Source organism: Monodelphis domestica, chromosome 5 (assembly GCF_027887165.1).
Source record: "Monodelphis domestica isolate mMonDom1 chromosome 5, mMonDom1.pri, whole genome shotgun sequence".
Taxonomy (NCBI): domain Eukaryota; kingdom Metazoa; phylum Chordata; class Mammalia; order Didelphimorphia; family Didelphidae; genus Monodelphis; species Monodelphis domestica.
In genome coordinates, this window is record NC_077231.1 from 35049434 (window position 1) to 35066920 (window position 17487).

The 17487-nt window shown below is 38.5% G+C and overlaps 1 protein-coding gene across 2 annotated transcripts in view; it reads right to left on the reverse strand.

Annotated features, from left to right (window-relative positions):
* DIP2B (disco interacting protein 2 homolog B) overlaps window positions 1–17487 on the reverse strand; it is a 209332-nt gene that overhangs the window by 30840 nt on the left and 161005 nt on the right. For both annotated transcript variants that reach the window (XM_056798247.1, XM_056798246.1), the window contains 8 exons: window positions 16628–16742; window positions 15271–15410; window positions 11818–11954; window positions 11297–11377; window positions 10221–10348; window positions 5499–5613; window positions 2994–3195; window positions 23–132 (listed from right to left, as the gene is read on the reverse strand). In XM_056798247.1, the coding sequence (XP_056654225.1) occupies window positions 23–132; window positions 2994–3195; window positions 5499–5613; window positions 10221–10348; window positions 11297–11377; window positions 11818–11954; window positions 15271–15410; window positions 16628–16742 (1028 nt within the window). The remainder of the gene's footprint in view (window positions 1–22; window positions 133–2993; window positions 3196–5498; window positions 5614–10220; window positions 10349–11296; window positions 11378–11817; window positions 11955–15270; window positions 15411–16627; window positions 16743–17487) is intronic.

The following is a 17487-nucleotide window of genomic DNA, read 5'->3' on the forward strand; positions in this document are numbered from 1 at the left end:
GTCTACTACAAAGAATACTTACCTTTCTCACCAAATCATTCTCTTCAATTTGCCCAAGGTCCCTCCCTGAAGCTTGTGCGATTCGTTTTCCAGCAACGAGGTTCCCAACCATCACAGAGGCAGGACCTACAACTGTAAGCAAAGGCTGGAATTCACCTCAAATGGCACCTCTCTGAAAAGCATACATACCCCGCCTCAACTGTCCCTGGTTCATATCCAGCACTATTTAATCTGCATTAATCCCAATACACAATTCTAAGGCTATTGAACTGAGAGAGGCAGGTCCAGAGGGAGGATCTTTTAGGAGGACTAATGAAAACGCCACTGTACATATTACAGAAATAGGGAATGCCAGATATTATTATCCTCATTTTATAGGGAGGGAAGGACGGACTTCAGAGAGGCTTAGTACGTAACTCGCTCGCAATGGCACAAGAGTAGATTTTCTAAGCCAGGTTTCTCCAGTATCTGAGGGGACCTGCCAGGCTCCTGGGACATAAAACCTTAACAGATGAAATCTGAATCGAGCAATGCAGACCAGGGCATAATGTTGACTTTGATGTAGATTAAGCAGGCCCCGGCATGTATGTACACGGTACATTTCTTAGGAGGCGACATCAGAAGCAGGAACTCCCGCTACCCCCCAGGATGGAATTTATGCCTCATTATGCATACCGGCTCTGCCTAACTCCTCCAGCCATCTGTTCCTGCCAAGTGAGAATCTGGCCACAGTGTCGTCTCCAGGTCCTCACCGAGGTGTCACTGAGTCCATCTTCACTACTCTCCATTCTGAGTCCCTGACACTGTCTTGGGCGATATACTGTCATCAGCTGTTCCTGGCACGGCTTACAAACTCCTTCATCTCTACTAATCACCTCATTTACTTTGTCCTGAGATCCTGGCATATAGTTTTAGATTAAGTAGTTTGAATGGTACATAAACAGGGGCTTAAGAAAGGAGTGATGCAGATTTGATACAAGACTCAAAGTACTTTTCCTTTGAGCATCCAGGAGACTATGGCAACAGCTTCTCCTAAACAGAATCCTTCATTTAAAAGGTATTTGCTGGGGGCAGCTGGGTGGCTCAGTGTATTAAGTCAGGCCTAGAGACGGGAGGTCCTAGGTTCAAATCTGACCTCAGACACTTCTCAGCTGTGTGACCCTGGGCAAGTCACTTGACCCCCACTGCCCTGCCCTTACCACTCTTCTGCCTTGGAACCAATACACAGTATTGACTCCAAGACGGAAGGTAAGGGGTTAAAAAAAAATAAAAGAAAAGGTATTTGCTGTCTTGACTTCAATGGGATTTGGTGTATTATTCTATTGTGGTTATATACTCAAGCAGGATAGTGCTTTTTAAGCTCTTGACATTATTTAAAAATGTGATTGGATAGATATAGATATAGATATAGATAGATATAGACGTATCTATATATAGCTTTCAATAGGTAGGATGTAGGTTCATCTGGCCTTTCTTCCTGAATACAGGAATACCTGTATTCGTCACCATTTACTATATATACTACCCAGAGCAGCTGGTAACTATCTTCTACCTTTTAGCTGGGTAGATAATGGCACTCAGTAAATGTTGATAATTAAAAATGCAAGTAGGTATCTAGTTGGGATAAAAATCTTCACTCACTGGATAACTATAGTTAATATTACCAGAAAGAAGAATCTACTTTTTATTAACAGACAAATAACTCTGTCAGGCTTACCAGAAAGATTGAGGTAGTGGAAAGAGCTTTCAATAATTTATTGCTGTATTCTGAAATCACTTTTTAGCAAAATATTGTACTATTTTTAATCATAATTAAATACTCCCATCTGCCTACAAATTCAAGCAGTTGTCATTGAAGGAAAAGGGGATAGAGCTTATTCTTGAATATTTTGCTCTGAAAAACCATTTCTGGGCAAAGAGGAAATATGGTGTGGTGACAAGAGAATTAGCCTTGTGATGTAATGTAATGCTATGGAAGCAATGTGGTATAGGAGAAAGACTGCTAAATGTGAAATCCCACCACCTGAGTTTGAATCCCAGCTCCACTCTTCCTATCTCTGGGACAAGTCACTTAACTTTTATGAGTCTCAGTTTCCTCATCTGTAAAATGAAGGGATTGGCCTAGACTAGGGGTTGTTAACTTGGGCTCCACAGATAGCTTTCAGGGGGCCTGTAAACAGACTTGGAAATTAGGGGGAAAAAATCACAACTTTATTTTCACTCATCTCTAACTGAAATTTGGCATTTCCTTCAATTGTGAATTGAAACAAAACATTATTCTGAGAATAAGAGTCTGTGACCCAAAAAGATCAGTTGGCTCTGGACTAAATTCAAGATGATCTTGAAAGCTCCTTCCAGCACCAGATCCATGATCCCATGTAGGATATAATCTCAATTCTAATGGTTACTAAGTTAAAACGCCAGGTTCAATGAACTAGGAATTCCCTTATTCCTTAATCTAGGTTTCTCCTAATATTAAACTTAAATTAAGCATGCTTAGTTTTCTCTGAGTCTATTAGCTTCTTCCTAAAGCTTTATGGTGACTTGAATTCCTTCTGTGTCTAGATATAGACAATTTTTGTTAGGTGTTCTGTCCCCTGCCCACATCTGTAATTAGTTTAAAACCACATCCTTGAATATGGAAAGAGGTGAACAATAATCGCAGGGAGAAAGATTTCCCAATGCCAGTCCTTTACTTCAAAACTGCCCTGCTTGGGGTCCCCCCCCAAGTTCTAGACGTAAGCGTCTGGTCATTGCACCAACTACTCTCAGCTCCCACAGAGTGAGTCACACCACTGAGAGGAAGGTAGGAGACAGAGATGACAAACTCCAAGAAGGGCTTATGCCCAGTCCTAATTCTTGGTGCTGTGCTATGGCTTCTGCATAAGTCTTATCACTCCAACCAAACTTATATGAAGAGGATCTAAATTACAGCAACTGAAATAGGCTTGAATCATCTTTTCCCCTCTAAGTTACAAGAGTCGACACGTTACCTGGTTGTTTTTGCCGAGGTTTTGGCAAATTGGTGACACATGTATGTGGGCACATCAGAATGTTACAAGGATGCAGAGACCCCTCCAGAAAGTGCTGTTTTGTCTGAGATATATGAATTCCTCCAAGTGGAGTTTTTGGCAAAGTATTAGCTGGAACTAGAGCAAGACAATATACCCCCACTTGATGAATACTGTCAATTGCCTAGACAAACACAAAGAAAAATGATTAATTACTTAATGTTATTATATTCAAGATCAGGTCCTCCTAATATATTTGATTTTATTATTCATTGCCCTGGTCCTCTTCCTTTCCCCCTATTATATTTTTGGGTTAGCATCACATGGGAATGGGATGGACAAGATGACCTTTGAACTCCCTTCCACCTGCTTCCTAATTCTGAAATGATTTAGGTAACAGGGTCCTATTTTGATTTTACCAAGTGAGAGTCTTTCTCAAGTGTGTTTTTTCTTAATAGTAAGTAAAGTTCTTTCAAATCTAAATGTCTTGGAAGAATAAGAAAGCCACAGACTTGATGTATGCAGATTATAGAGAGAGGGCAAAGGAATCAATGCAAGTTTACTAAGCAATGCATCTTTCATTCTGTTAGATACAAAGTCCAAGCCCTACCCATCCTTTAAGGCATGGCTTAAACACTGCCTCCTCTAAGAAGTGCTCTCTGAACATTCTATCATGTTGGTATGTGCTTGACTACATGATTACAGACTATCTAGTGCTACTTTTGATTTCATACAACTAGAACAGTTTACAGCTCTTTTTTTTTTAAGCGTTTATTTTATTTGGTCATTTTCCAACATTATTCATTAGAAACAAAGTTCACCTTTTTTTTCCTCCCCCCTCTCCCCACCCCTCCCATTGGCGATGCGCAATTCCTCTGGGTATCACATGCTTACATGCTTCCTCAACCCTAGCCCATTTCCATGCTATTGGTTTCCATAGTAGGGTGTTCATTCAGAGTCTCTCCTCCTTCATATCCCCTCCACCCCTGTAGTCTAGTGATTGTCCTGCCTCCCTGTTTTTACTCCCACAGTTTGTCCTCTGCTTGTAGATAGTATTTTTTCTCCTAGATCCCTGCAGATTGTTCAGGATCACTGCATTGACACTAATGGAGAAGTCCATTACATTTGATTGTACCACAGTGTATCAGTCTCTGTGTACAATGTTCTCCTGGTTCTGCTCTTCTCACTCTGCATTAAATACTGGAGGTCGTTCCAGTTCACATGGAATTCCTCCAGTTCATTATTCCTTTGAGCACAATAATATTCCATCACCAACATATTCCACAATTTGTTCAGACATTCCCCAATTGAAGGGCATCCCCTCATTTTCCAATTTTTTGCCACCGCAAAGAGCACAGCTATGAATATTTTTGTACATGTCTTTATCCTTATTATCTCTTTGGGGTACAAACCCAGCAGTGCTATGGCTGGATCAAAGGGCAGACAGTCTTTTTATCGCCCTTTGGGCATAGTTCCAAATTGTCCTCCAGAATGGCTGGATCAGTTCACAACTCCACCAGCAATGAATTAGTGTCCCTACTTTGCCACATCCCCTCCAGCATTCATTACTTTCCTTCACTGTCATGTTAGCCAATCTGCTGGGCGTGAGGTGACACCTCAGAGTTGTTCTGATTTGCATCTCTCTGATTATAAGAGATTTAGAACACTTCTTCATGTGCTTATTAATGGTACTGATTTCGTTGGCTGAAAACTGCCTATTCATGTCCTTTGCCCATTTATCAATTGGAGAATGGCTTGATTTTTTGTACAATTGCTTTAGCTCTTTATAAATTTGAGTAATTAGACCTTTGTCAGAGGTTTTTGTTATGAAGATTGATTCCTAATTTGTTGTTTCCCTTCTAATTTTGGTTACATTGGTTTTGTTTGTACAAGAACTTTTTAATTTGATGTAATCAAAATTATTTATTTTACATTTTGTGACTCTTTCTATGTCTTGCTTGGTTTTAAAGTCTTTCCCTCAGTTTACAGCATTTAAGGGATGGAAATCAGCCTTTCCTTGACCCCTTCAAAACTCAACACATTTCTAGGCACCTAGTAGAGATTCAATAAATAGTCACTGACTGGTTCAAAGTCCAAAACAGGTAGCGATATAACAATTACCAGTTTTATGTGTGGAGAAATAAGTTTTATGGGTGGAAAAACAAATAAAGGAAATTGAACTATTTTGCCCCACACTCATAAGAAAGAGACATGAATGATATGCAAAAATGTAAGAGTACAATGACTATGAGGAAGCTAAGTGGAAGAGTTTTGGTGATTTCCTGTGAACAGAATGAGTGGTGTCTACCCTGACCTTTGCCAGCAGCACCCAAATATATGTGGGTGACTACTATAAAGAACAAGGCAGAGGACACCATCTGCAGGTGAGAAGAAAGCTCCCCCCCTCACCATTGCCAGGTGAGGACTATGCTCTCTTTCACAAGGACACTGACTGGTCCTAATGCCAAGCCTGAAAGATAGGTTTACCTGCAGCACTCGGCTCATCCACTGGAAGCTGTCTTCCTCCGAAGCATCAGGCCGTTGCTCGGCCACCACTACAATGCGCTCATCGTAGAACACCGGCACTGAGAACACGGCGATCCTGAGAGGGAGAGAACATAAACGCATTACGATAGTCAATCTCTACTGAATTGAAGTAGGCTACTGTATTGGGAGCCATTGGGTGCCAAACTAGGATATGAGGGTACAAGAAGGAAGCAGAACAGTCCTTGAGAAAATTACAAACAGGAGGTAAAAGAAACACAAATCACAGTTAACATATATATAACATTATATATATATATATATATGTATCCCAAATAGTGCGATATAAATATCTGAGATAAGATACCACTTATAGATGAGGACATCAGGGAAAGCTACAGAGGGGATGGCAATGTGAGGGAACCATCCTGTGAAGGGTTAACAGTTTGTAGGCAATGTGCCTGGAATATAAAGTAGAGCAAAGTAGTATAGTTGGAACTAGATCATAGAAAGCCTTCATTCAATCCTACGGTAAAAGATTTATCTTATACCAGGGGTTCTTAACCAAGGGATTTGTGACCTTGGATAGGAAAAAATTACATCTTTATTTTCTCTGATCTTTAACTTTAACTAAAATTTACCATTTCCTTCAGTTATTTAAAACTTTTATTTTGAGAAGGGGTCCACATGCTTCACCAAACTGGCAAGGGGGGTCTATGATCTGAAAAAAGGTTAGAGATTTTTTTTTACAGACAATGGGAAACCCCTGGTCAGGTCTGTACATTAAACTGGCTACTATAGTGGTGAAGCAAAGGATATACTAGAGAAAGTTGAACTCCAGAGGCAGGACAGCCAGTAAGCAGATTAGTTTTATTCTAGTATATACATATGTATATGGGTGTATTTATGTATATGTATATATTTGTTACTGTTGTTAAATATTCCAAATTACATTCATCTGTATTTTTTAAAATTTCAAGTTCCAAATTCTCCCATCCTCCCTCTCTCATCCCTGAAGAAGTCAAACAATACCTTGATTATACATATGAATTTCCATATTAGCCATGTTGTAAAAGAAAACATACACACTCCAAATAAGAAAAAGAAAGTAAAAAGTATCCTTCAATATCCATTCAGAGCTCAGTGGTTAAGATGCTTTTTACCAATTTCCAGGAGCTTAGGATTAGAGATATGGACTTAAATGTCATTTTCATAAAGGTAATGATTGAAGGCACAGGAGAAGATAAAGTATTCCTATTCAAAGGCTCCTCATATTCTGTCCACTCTTTTCCTTCTCTCCCAGTTAATCTATTTAATATTAGACTGAGCCTTGGGACACAGTTGCCTGAGGTTTGAATAAGTACATTAAATATGTTTCTCTACAATTAGCCAGATCCCAAGAATTCACTATCCACTACCAAGACTGTTAGGCAGGGCCAAGAACTCATCACCAACACCATGTTTTTACTCTGCTTCCTGGCCTTGTTCTTGGTCAGGGACTGATCTTCAAATCAGACCACCATGCTGCCTTATAGCACCACAGAGAATTCCAGAAACTACTTGTTATCTATTTTGTTTTCATCTTCTATCTTCTTGGAGGGCAAGGACAATTTCTTAGGATTACAGAAGCCCAAATTTAGAGCTGAAAGGGACCTTGGAGACAACCTAGTCCAGCCTCCTTGGAGAGATGAGGGCGGTAGTCTTGCCCAAGGAAACACAGGAAGTAAGGTAAGGGCAAAGTTTACCTGACTCCAATAGTAGTGCTCTGGCCTCCATACTCTGTTGCCTTTTACTTTCATTGTTGTAAAGGCAAAAGGCATCCCTACTCCCTAGCATAATAATACTTGGAACATTTTTGTTGTTCAGTCTCCTCAGTTTCTTTGTGACTCTGTTTGGTGTTTTTTGGACAAAGATACTAGAATGATTCGCCTTTTTCTCCAGTGGCTTGAGGCAGACAGTGGATTAATGACTTGCCCAGGGTCACAGAGTTACTAAGTGTCTTGGGTTGGATCTGAAGCCAGGAAGATGAGCCTTCCTGACTACAGGCCTGGTGTGCTATCCACTGTGCCACCTTACTGTCCAATTTGGAATATTTACCTGTTCTTAATAAATGCTTGTTGAATTGAATTAAAGTGAAAGCCTGAAATCTCCAGGTTTGAAGAGTAGGGAAAGCCCAGAGGATAGCAAAACGCATCTGGGAGGAAGGAGTGGTCAATAGAGTCAAAATCAAACGATCTTGTCTACGGTCTTTTGGCAACGTTGATACTGCTGGTCAGACCCCCCTTTGCTGGACTTTCTCTTCCTTGGGCTTGCTCATCTTCTTCCCATTCCCCAAGTGTACAGATCTTTGAAGGCTTTATGCTAAGCTGCCTTTTCTCCTCTGGATGAAATTCATCTCTTGGGGATCTCTTCTGTTCTCATAAGTTCAAATGTCAGCTACATGTAGACTAAAGGAGGCAGTTAAAGTTGTTTAGTAGATAGAATGCTGGGCCTAGAGCCTGGAAGACCCACATTCATCCAACCTCAGACACTTACTAAGCTATGTGACCCTGGGCAAGTCACTTAACCTCTGCCTGCCTCAATCCCCTGGAGAAGGAAATGGTGAACCACTCCAATATCTTTGCCATGAAAACCGCATGGACAGCATGTTTCACTGGGTCATGAAGAGTCAGACTATTAAACAACTAAAATGACTGGACAACATACAGATTGAATTCCAAATCTTTCCCATGAATGTGTTTCCAAATATCTCAAATTTAACATAACCAAAACTTGTTTCCTAGTTACCCATGGTTGAAAGCCAAGTCATTCTAAACTCTTCTCCCCCTAACTCTCTCTATATCCAATCAGTTGCTGAAAACAATAGATATCACCAAATATTTCCTAGATCTGATCCCTCCTTTTTCATTCATATTGTCATCATTAGACTTACTGTAAAGCTTCAGGCATTACCCCTCCCCCCCAATCCCACTGCCCTCTCTTTTCAATCCATCCTTCACATTGCTGTGAAAATAATTTACCTAAGGTACAGACAGATATGACCATGTCTTTCCCATACTCAAAAATCTAGTGCCTATAGGATAAAACTTAGGTTTCTTCTTGATCTAGTATTTTATAGCTACCACCTGCCTACCACCTTTTCAGTCTTAGTTCCTTTTATGTTCCAGAAAACTGGACTAATATTTTCTTGAATTCAACATGCCATCTTCTGTGCCCTTAGGCATTTCCTTCTCATCCCTGCTTAGCAGAGTCCTTTTATTTTCTTCAATAATAATAGCTAACATCTCAAAGAAAACCTTAGGTGCTATTTCCTCAATGAAACCTTTCCTGAAAGTGTTCTTTTCCTACCTCAATTGTTTTTAAAGCATAAAATTTTAAAGTATGAATCTTTCCTCCCCCTAGGACACCTCTCTAGATTTCTGACATAGAATGAAATATCTCAAAAGGTATTTTGCATTTTTTATTTCTACCTCTTATTAATATGGCATCTTGCATGTGAAAGGTATTTAATAAATGAATGGTAAAGTGAATTGCTTCAGAAAGTTCAAAAAAGAAGTTTAAAAAAAAGAAAGAAAAGGCCATGGATTTCACAATAATATGTCTCCATATTATATGGAGACATATTATGTCTCCATATATAGCTGTGTGTCACTCAAGCCTGTTTGCCTTAGCCCTTACCCTCCTACCCTAGAATTGTTACTAGGCCTGAAAGTAAGGGTTTGTTGTTGTTATTGTTGTTGTTGTTTTTAAAGAAAGAAAAGAACTTCATCTCCTTCACAAGGGGGCCCCTTCCACATTTGTAGTTTCTTTTTGATACTTTCCTACCTTCCTTAGCAGGCCCTGCCCCTTAGCCGGGCTCCCACTCCCTGCCTGGAGGGACCCTTTCCCTGAGCCTTCACTATTTAAGGACATCTGTCAGGGAAATTTACCTCATTATCGCCCACCTGATTGCCTTTCTGGATTTTGTGATCTCCAGAAACTCTTCACTGAAATAAACTCTGATGTCCCCATTGCTTTGGATCATTTCCCTTCATGTCTGCAGGACTTCCTCACGTCCCAGATTTTCAACTTCTTTTTAGTTCTACCTTCCCTTATTAGACTGAACTTCTTGGGGGCAGGGACTAATTTTTGCCTTTTTTTTAAAAGTATCATCGATGCTTGCTACAATGCCTGGCACATACTAGGCACTTATTAAATGCTTATTGGCTATTATGGATCAATGCTTGGTCCCTTTTGTACCTTGCACACTCTGCCTCTTGAGCCTGGAATGATCATTCTTCACCTCTGCCTCCTGGCTTCCTTTACAACTCAGCTCACACCCTACCTTCTTCAAGAGACCTTTCCTGGCCCACTTCCAAGCTAGGGTCTTCTCTCTGAGAGTATTTCCAATCTATCCCATCTATATGTATGTAGTTACTTGCAAGTTGTCTCCTCCATTAGCATGCAAAGAAAGGAATGGAATTCCATTCTCTGGAGGCAGGAATGGTTTTTTGCCTTTCTTTTTATCTCCCACGCTTAGCTCAGTAAACATATAAATACATATTCAGTTTGACTTGCCTTGGGACATAGAATTCAAAATTTTTAGACATATATTTTTCAAAGCTAGTTATTATTTTATGTTCAAAGACAACTTTATTCTCAGAGAAAACCCATTTCAAGCATTCTAGCAAATATTCTTAGCCCTTACATAATGCTCTGGACATATTTGAATATTCTACCACTTACCTGCCTCTATAGACAGTCTTTATTGATTCAACCGCCAATCCAGTTGCAACAATGTCATCAGCATTATGTCTTCGGCCACTAACTATCTGCAACCCATCCATTTTTCCAACCACAAATACAAGGCTACCCTGAAAAGTAAAACACAGCAGCCAATGGGTATCTGACTTAAGGGAACATATGTCTGTCTCATTATATCTGCTTGACTAACAAATGCCTGCTCCAACTAGAAGGCATTCCCATATTTGTTTCTAGGGTAGAATATGAAATGAAAACCTGAAAAATACAAGAGTGATACCATCTAATTTTCCACTTTCGCCAGCTGCACAATTTATTTTCATGATCCAGTCTTAATGTTAGCCTACTTTTGTTCTAAATTCTTCAGGTAACACACTCTTTGGAAAGAAAGATATACAATTATGTAACATTAGTACTAGGAAGAACAAATTCTCTCAGGTGCAGTCTAATTTCTTAGTTGTTTTTTTTAGGACAAAGTCCTTACTTGTGTTTGGAAAGAAACTAAGAGATATTCATTCACATATTGTGCAGTGACCAGTCTGTAGGGTCAAGGCAAATAGTAAAGCCACATGCTAATGTTTTGTGCAGGTCAATCCAGGTGAAGAGAAGCAAGGCATCTCATTTGCATTAGAGCCCCAGAGACTGACTAAAAGGTAATAAAACTATAATCCTTACAGAATTTGAATTATAAAAAAAATTAATCATTGCCCTTCCTGGCCAGTTTTCCTGAGTTTCTCAAACATATTTCAATCCCTGATCATAAAGGGTCATGTTATAATGCACAATAACTACTTTATCATGGTAGTACTTCCTTTATTGCCACAGGTAATTCTTTCACCACCTTCCTACAAATTAGAATGTATTAAATTGAATTTGGCAAGTATAACTGTGTAAAGACATCTCTGAAAAATGGAATATCTTAATTTTATGGAGCCAAATGACCTGGGTTCTATTGAAGCTACTTCAAATAGTAAGTTATATTTCATAATCCCACAAGACTACTAGAATAATTAATTTCATCTTGAACACACAGAAAGCATAAGAACTAAAATATTACTTACTGGACCAACAAATCCAAGCAATCCTGACCGGACAAAGGGTACTTCTCCAATTGGAGAACCTGCAACATTAGTTGGAATCACCTAAAAGGAAAAAGAGAGATGCTGAAAGGTAACACAGTAATTTAAAAAATATATTATTTGATCAGATTTGATCACTGATATAGTACATGTTTTAGTAAAATATTAGTTGTATGGGAAACCACTCCCAGGTCTCAAACAAAATAATATTGTAGAAGGAAAAAATTGGAAGTGTCAATTTATAGATCTTCCAATTACGTTTCTTAAATATTATTTTTCTATAATCAATTCTTTTATTCATTCATTTGTCAATTAGAATTAGGCACATTTTAATTCCATGGACAAAATCCATACTAGAGAATTTAAAAATTTTCATTGCCAAAATCTGGAAGTTACCACATTATCTATAACTGATTTTTCAAAAAAAAAAATGGAGTAAGAATTTTTATTTTTAGGAGGTTAGGAAGAAACTAGGTAGGGGAAATAAAGATTAAGATAGATACCTCAAATGTGTTTTTAGTCACACCAGCAAGTCCAAAGTACATCATTCCTCCTGTTCTGGAGCTGACGCAGATCTCTCCAATTTCGTCTGTTTTGCAGAGGTGGGGTGGTCCATCTGGTTTTACAATGCACATCATCCCTAATGTGTGGAAAATATGGTTCATGAGCATAGATCACCAAATGCCTTAAACTAGCCATGGAAATATTGTCACACTTGAAATGAATACTAATCCATTTGCTTTCATAGGCTCAAAGAGTCATCAATTGAGAGCTAAAAGAGAGACCAACTAAACTATGCATGGGTTCTTAACCAAAGGGTTCATGAAAAGATTTCAGGATGTCTATGAATTTTGATAAGAAGAAAAAAAATCATATTTTTATTTTTCACTAACCTCATCATGGAAATGATCATTTTCTTAAATTATATGTCCTTGATAAATAAAAATAGTATTAACAGTACCTGTGCCTTTGTCACTAATAGAACTCAAAGGTAGTCTAATACATCATAACCGATAAACTCAAAATACTGTTTATGTTCATCCCAACTCTGAAATGTCTATAGTTATTAGGCTTACCACTCTATCATGTAATTGCAATTTTCTTGTCTATAGATTATATTTCTTAATCAATATAAAGTATCCGTTCCAAGACAGAAAAGTGGTAAGGGATAGGCTACTGGTATTAAATTGAAACTCCAGAAATTTGTCCTATCCATAACAAAACAGCTGAGACAGAGATCAAGTCAATACTCCAACAAATAGGATCCCAGTTCTTCCTCACAAATGAGACCACTTCCTTCTTAGAGTACAGTATTCCCTTCAGTGCCTAGCCCTGACCTTTGGTCAATCCAGACATCAGTGAGTGATCTAATTGGTGGACTTCAAACTCTTAGTATGCCCCTGGTCATGTAATGCTACTAAACAATAGGTGGTCATATGGCAATTAGGCCATACAACCCTCCATCTTTGTGCCACCCATTTTATCATCAGATCTGTTTTTATCAGCAAACCCACTTTAGTCTCTTGTTTAGGTGTCCCACCTTCCTTAATAAGGGTTATAAGGGAAGTAATATTGGGAGGAAAGGCTTTTTTTCTATATTTAATATATCATGGGAACTTTCCATGGAGGTTTGCAACATTTGGGTGAAGACCTTCTCCTGTGTCCCTCCATCTCCCCAACTCCCAGTCATGTTGACTAAGCTAAAGTCTAATATAGAACTCTTGGGAAAAAAAAGACTCTTTTTTCTCAGTTATTAAACTATGAAGTATATAACTGGACCCATGACTAGCGATTTCTGATTATTATTTGTTAAAAAAGTAACTGGTCACTATTCTTATAAGATTGCATTAGATTAGAGGATACTAACTAACTAATAAAATAACTAATAAAAACACATTAAACTAGATAATACTGATTAGAACTAATCATAGGGATGAAATTATTGATTTAAGATGGGCAGGGGTCTACTAAAAATTGGTTAGGGGGCTAAATGATTTCTCACAAAATGACTTGTCCAGGGTCACACAGTTAGGAAGTTTCTGAGGCCAAATTTAAACCCAGGACTATCTCTAGGCCTGGTTCTCTATCTACTGAGATACCTAGCTGACCCCTGTATTTCAATGTAAGTGATTTCTTTTGCAATTATATATATATAGGTGATATATAGATCTTATTTTATGCATTTACAAAGATTATTCTGAGAAGAGGTCCATAGGTTTCACTAAATTGACAAAGGGCTCTTTGACACAAAAAAGATTTTTTAAAAAGTCCAATCCCATAATTTTACAGATGTGGAAGAAAAATAACTGTTGAACATCATGAAGGACGTTGAGTAGCAGAACAGGGATCTGAACCTCAGGGTCACAACTCCAAATTTGATTCTTTTACTACTGTAAAAATAATAGCTCAATGAATTGATTATGGATATAAACTGATTAGATACTCTGCTTGCTGTGACTACAAAGTATATTCAGTTTATATCAGTAAACTGAAGCTCATAAGTGAACTTCTCTTTAGGACCAGGCGCAAAGACACTAAGAAGACTCTTGTTATACAAAAATAAACTATTTATTGAGAATATAAAGTTATAAAAGGATTTCTAACTCTAAGGGATTCTAACTCCACCAAATAAAACTCCCTGGTTCCTCAAGGAACCTATTTCTCCCCACCCCCTGTTTCACAGGCTACACTGATCTTTCAGGGTCCGAATAATCCAAATTTTCCCTATTCTTCAATAAACTAACACTATTTAATCCTTATACAAAGTATATAATGCTTAACTTTGTCTCCAAGTTATAAAAATAACAAAGGACATCTGGCTGAGCCTCAGCAAGAACCAAGTTAGGACTCTGAGCCTTAGCTGACTAGGAGTCCAAATCAAAGACTAGGCCTTTCTTTGGTTTTCTCAGAGATAAAACAATTTATGAAACAGCAATAGACAGTCACTAGTGTTTCACTAGTGTTTTGCAAGTTGGAAAAAGAAATCATCAGGTTTTTCCCTCCTTTCCTTCTACTTCAGACAGTGAGGAGGGAGAAAAGATGTCACCTGCACCCAGCACTCCAAGAGAGTGTAACTGTCACTCCCAGAGACCAACTGCCAACTCCCTCAGGGCAACAGCCACACCCATAGAGAGTAACTGCCACAGAAAAACCATTATGCTCTCAACATTTGAAACTAACACTCTGTCTCAGATCTGTTTCAAACTATAATTCTTTCTCAATCCAGCTTCTCTACTTATCTATAAACTAATATAACAAGACTTAATTTCTAATATCATTCTTATACTACCTAACATTTCATTGCCTTCAACCACCACACATAAAATTTGCCACATTCAATCTGTATATCTCACATTTCAGATCTGAGTAACACTGTGTCACTGTTGATGAAAAATGACTGTGAAGTCAACTGAAATTGGGGGTCTGACTGGGTCTTACCATCTTTAGTAGAATCATTCCCAGTTATATTTGTAGTAAATGAACACAAGAACTCCAACCCTCTGGACCTCCAGGAATCAGTAGTTTTCTTCATTTTACCTCCTGCCTTACTTAAGGAGCTGATTTGTCTCCTTTGGGGAAGGTGTGGGGGGCTGGCAGTTTCTACAGTGGTAGTTGTAGAAGGGGTATTTGGAAGAACAATTATCATGACTGTAATACTCCACCCGCACTAGACAGGCACTTTTGACTAGTTCAATGACAACAAGATTCACCAGCAATGAGCACTCATAGATCCATTGGAAGATTTTGTGTTCACAGCCCAAATTAGGATTTCTTAACCATGAATAATTATCCCCACTTTAGAAGCAGGGAAGCAATGAAAACCTAAGTGCTTTGACTGCAGCTGCATTCCACATGACATATAAAGACCAGTTTTCCAGGCTCCTTGTCTTCTACTTTAGCTCCCCATTAGCTCCAGGAACTTACCCTTGAAAAAAATTAGATGATACTGGACTTACCTCCAGGCATTACATGTCCCACATCCTGTACTGTCAGAGCTGAATTTTTATCTTCAGTATTGACACGAATTACCCCATAACTTAAGCCATTCATTGAAAGAATAGCTCGTCCTGGCAAGGGGGCCCCTGGAACTCCAGGTCTGAGAAGAAAAAAACAAATTGATGTGAAGGCCAACATTTTTATCATGGTAGTAAAATATCAGCCCTAGGAAAGAAAACTTGGCATTCTTTCTAATTGAATTACATTAGAAACTCACTGTGTTCTTAAAGAATCACACTCAGAGAAGATAGGGAAGGACTTGAGAAAAGGTGAGTTTTCATTGGGTGTAGGAAAACACTCTCAATTTCAATCTGACAATCATTTATCAAATGCCTACTGAATATAAAGCAACATACTAGATCTAGGAGTGTGGAGGAAACAGCACTAATCCATAATACACACACAGATAACTATAGCAAACAAATCATTGAGATGTATAATAAAATGTGAAATGAGCTTCTAGGAGGAAAATCCATTACTGATTGGTAGAAGTGGGAGAATCAGAGATTTTCTGGAGGAGGAATCACTGAAGTTGAGCTTTAAAGGGGAAATAGAACTTCAATATATAAGGGGGTGGGAAAAAAGTCTCCAGTGAGACAGATCAGTGGGAGTAATGTATGAAAATGGAAATATGAGAATGGAGAAAGAATGGAGATTACTCCAGTTTGGGCAGGAACATTGGGGTAAATGGAAGCCTGCAAGTTGGGGCAGCATCAGAGGGTAAAGGGTCTTGAATGCTAGGCAGGTGCATCTGAATGTTACTGGGCAGGGAATATGAGACACTGAAGGTTTCTGAGCATAGGAGTGACATGCCGACATCTGTAGAAGAAGCCTGGTGGAAATAAGATGGCTTAGAGAAAGAAGAGTATAGATGCGCCAAACATGTTAGGAAGCAATGGAAAGTGTTCAGGAGGATAGTAAAAAGGGCCTATACTAGGACAGCAGACTAAAACAGAAAGAAAGGTATTATGTGATGCAGTTTCCTGACACCTGCTTTAATGAAGAACATTTTGTTTCAAGGCCACAATGACACCTACCACAAAGATAAAATAACCTGGAAAAAAAGCACCCCATTTTAGTAGAAAACTAGATCAGGCATGCACATGTAACTTAATTGTAATGGCAACAGTAAAAAAAGAAATGAAACCCTTTTCTCAGGTAACAATTTGCATAAAAATTCCATCAACAGTTTCCTTTGCATAATACACAATACACTTGGTGTTTTATGCTTATGGGAAATATTAGGCAAGTATTAGACATTTATTTTCAGTTATAACATACAACTTTTTGTTCTGTATTTGATGAACTGAACAGTACCTGCGAATTGCAACAGTCATAGCTTCAGGAGAGGTGGCACAAGGACAAATGGCCTCAGGTTTTAGACCATGGCTCTGAAATAGACTCAGGAAAGCATCACAGGACGATACAGACCCTAAGCAAATAGAATGGATCAATTTTTAAAGCTAAAAATGGTGAATTTCTTAAAAGATTCTAATGAGAAACCAAGGAGATAAATATAGCATATCTGTATTCTAAAGTGCTCTAAATGTACATAAATTTGATGAAAAATTTTTATTAAACCTATAAGGTACGATTATACATTTCAAGGGCAAATTCATAAAATTATATCTCAGAAAGATATGGACATATATTTAAAGGTACAAATGGGTTTAAGTGGTAGTAATCTACCAACCCAGAGAAATGAACTTCAAAACTTTATTTTCTACTTTTTACCTGTAAATAAAGCCTGGTTATGCTAGTATAGTTTCTTTATATTTTAACCTTTACCCCATTTATTACTCTATACAGGAAGATACTATTAGCCATTGGGAGTCTTTGGGTCAGCGCGACCTCGGTATCAGTAGTAGTTGGATTTGAACGGGCCCTCCATAGGCATGACATTTTTCCCTCCAGTTTTGTCAGCTTCACATTCAACTAACCAAGGCAGCCCTCAGCTACAGCTGTGCCCAGATTCTTGAGCAGGAAGTGCACCTCCACAGAAGACTGCCCTAGGTGAGTCCATAGCTCAAATTAGGCTAGCACCTGGTTGTGGAAGGAGTTGTTTAAGATGAAGTTAGAATGGCTCAGGGTACAGTAAATTCTTTAGCTTATAGTGATCCATCCACCATTTCATTTTATCTTCTCTATTGCATTTGTGTTCAGTCACCATGTGTCTG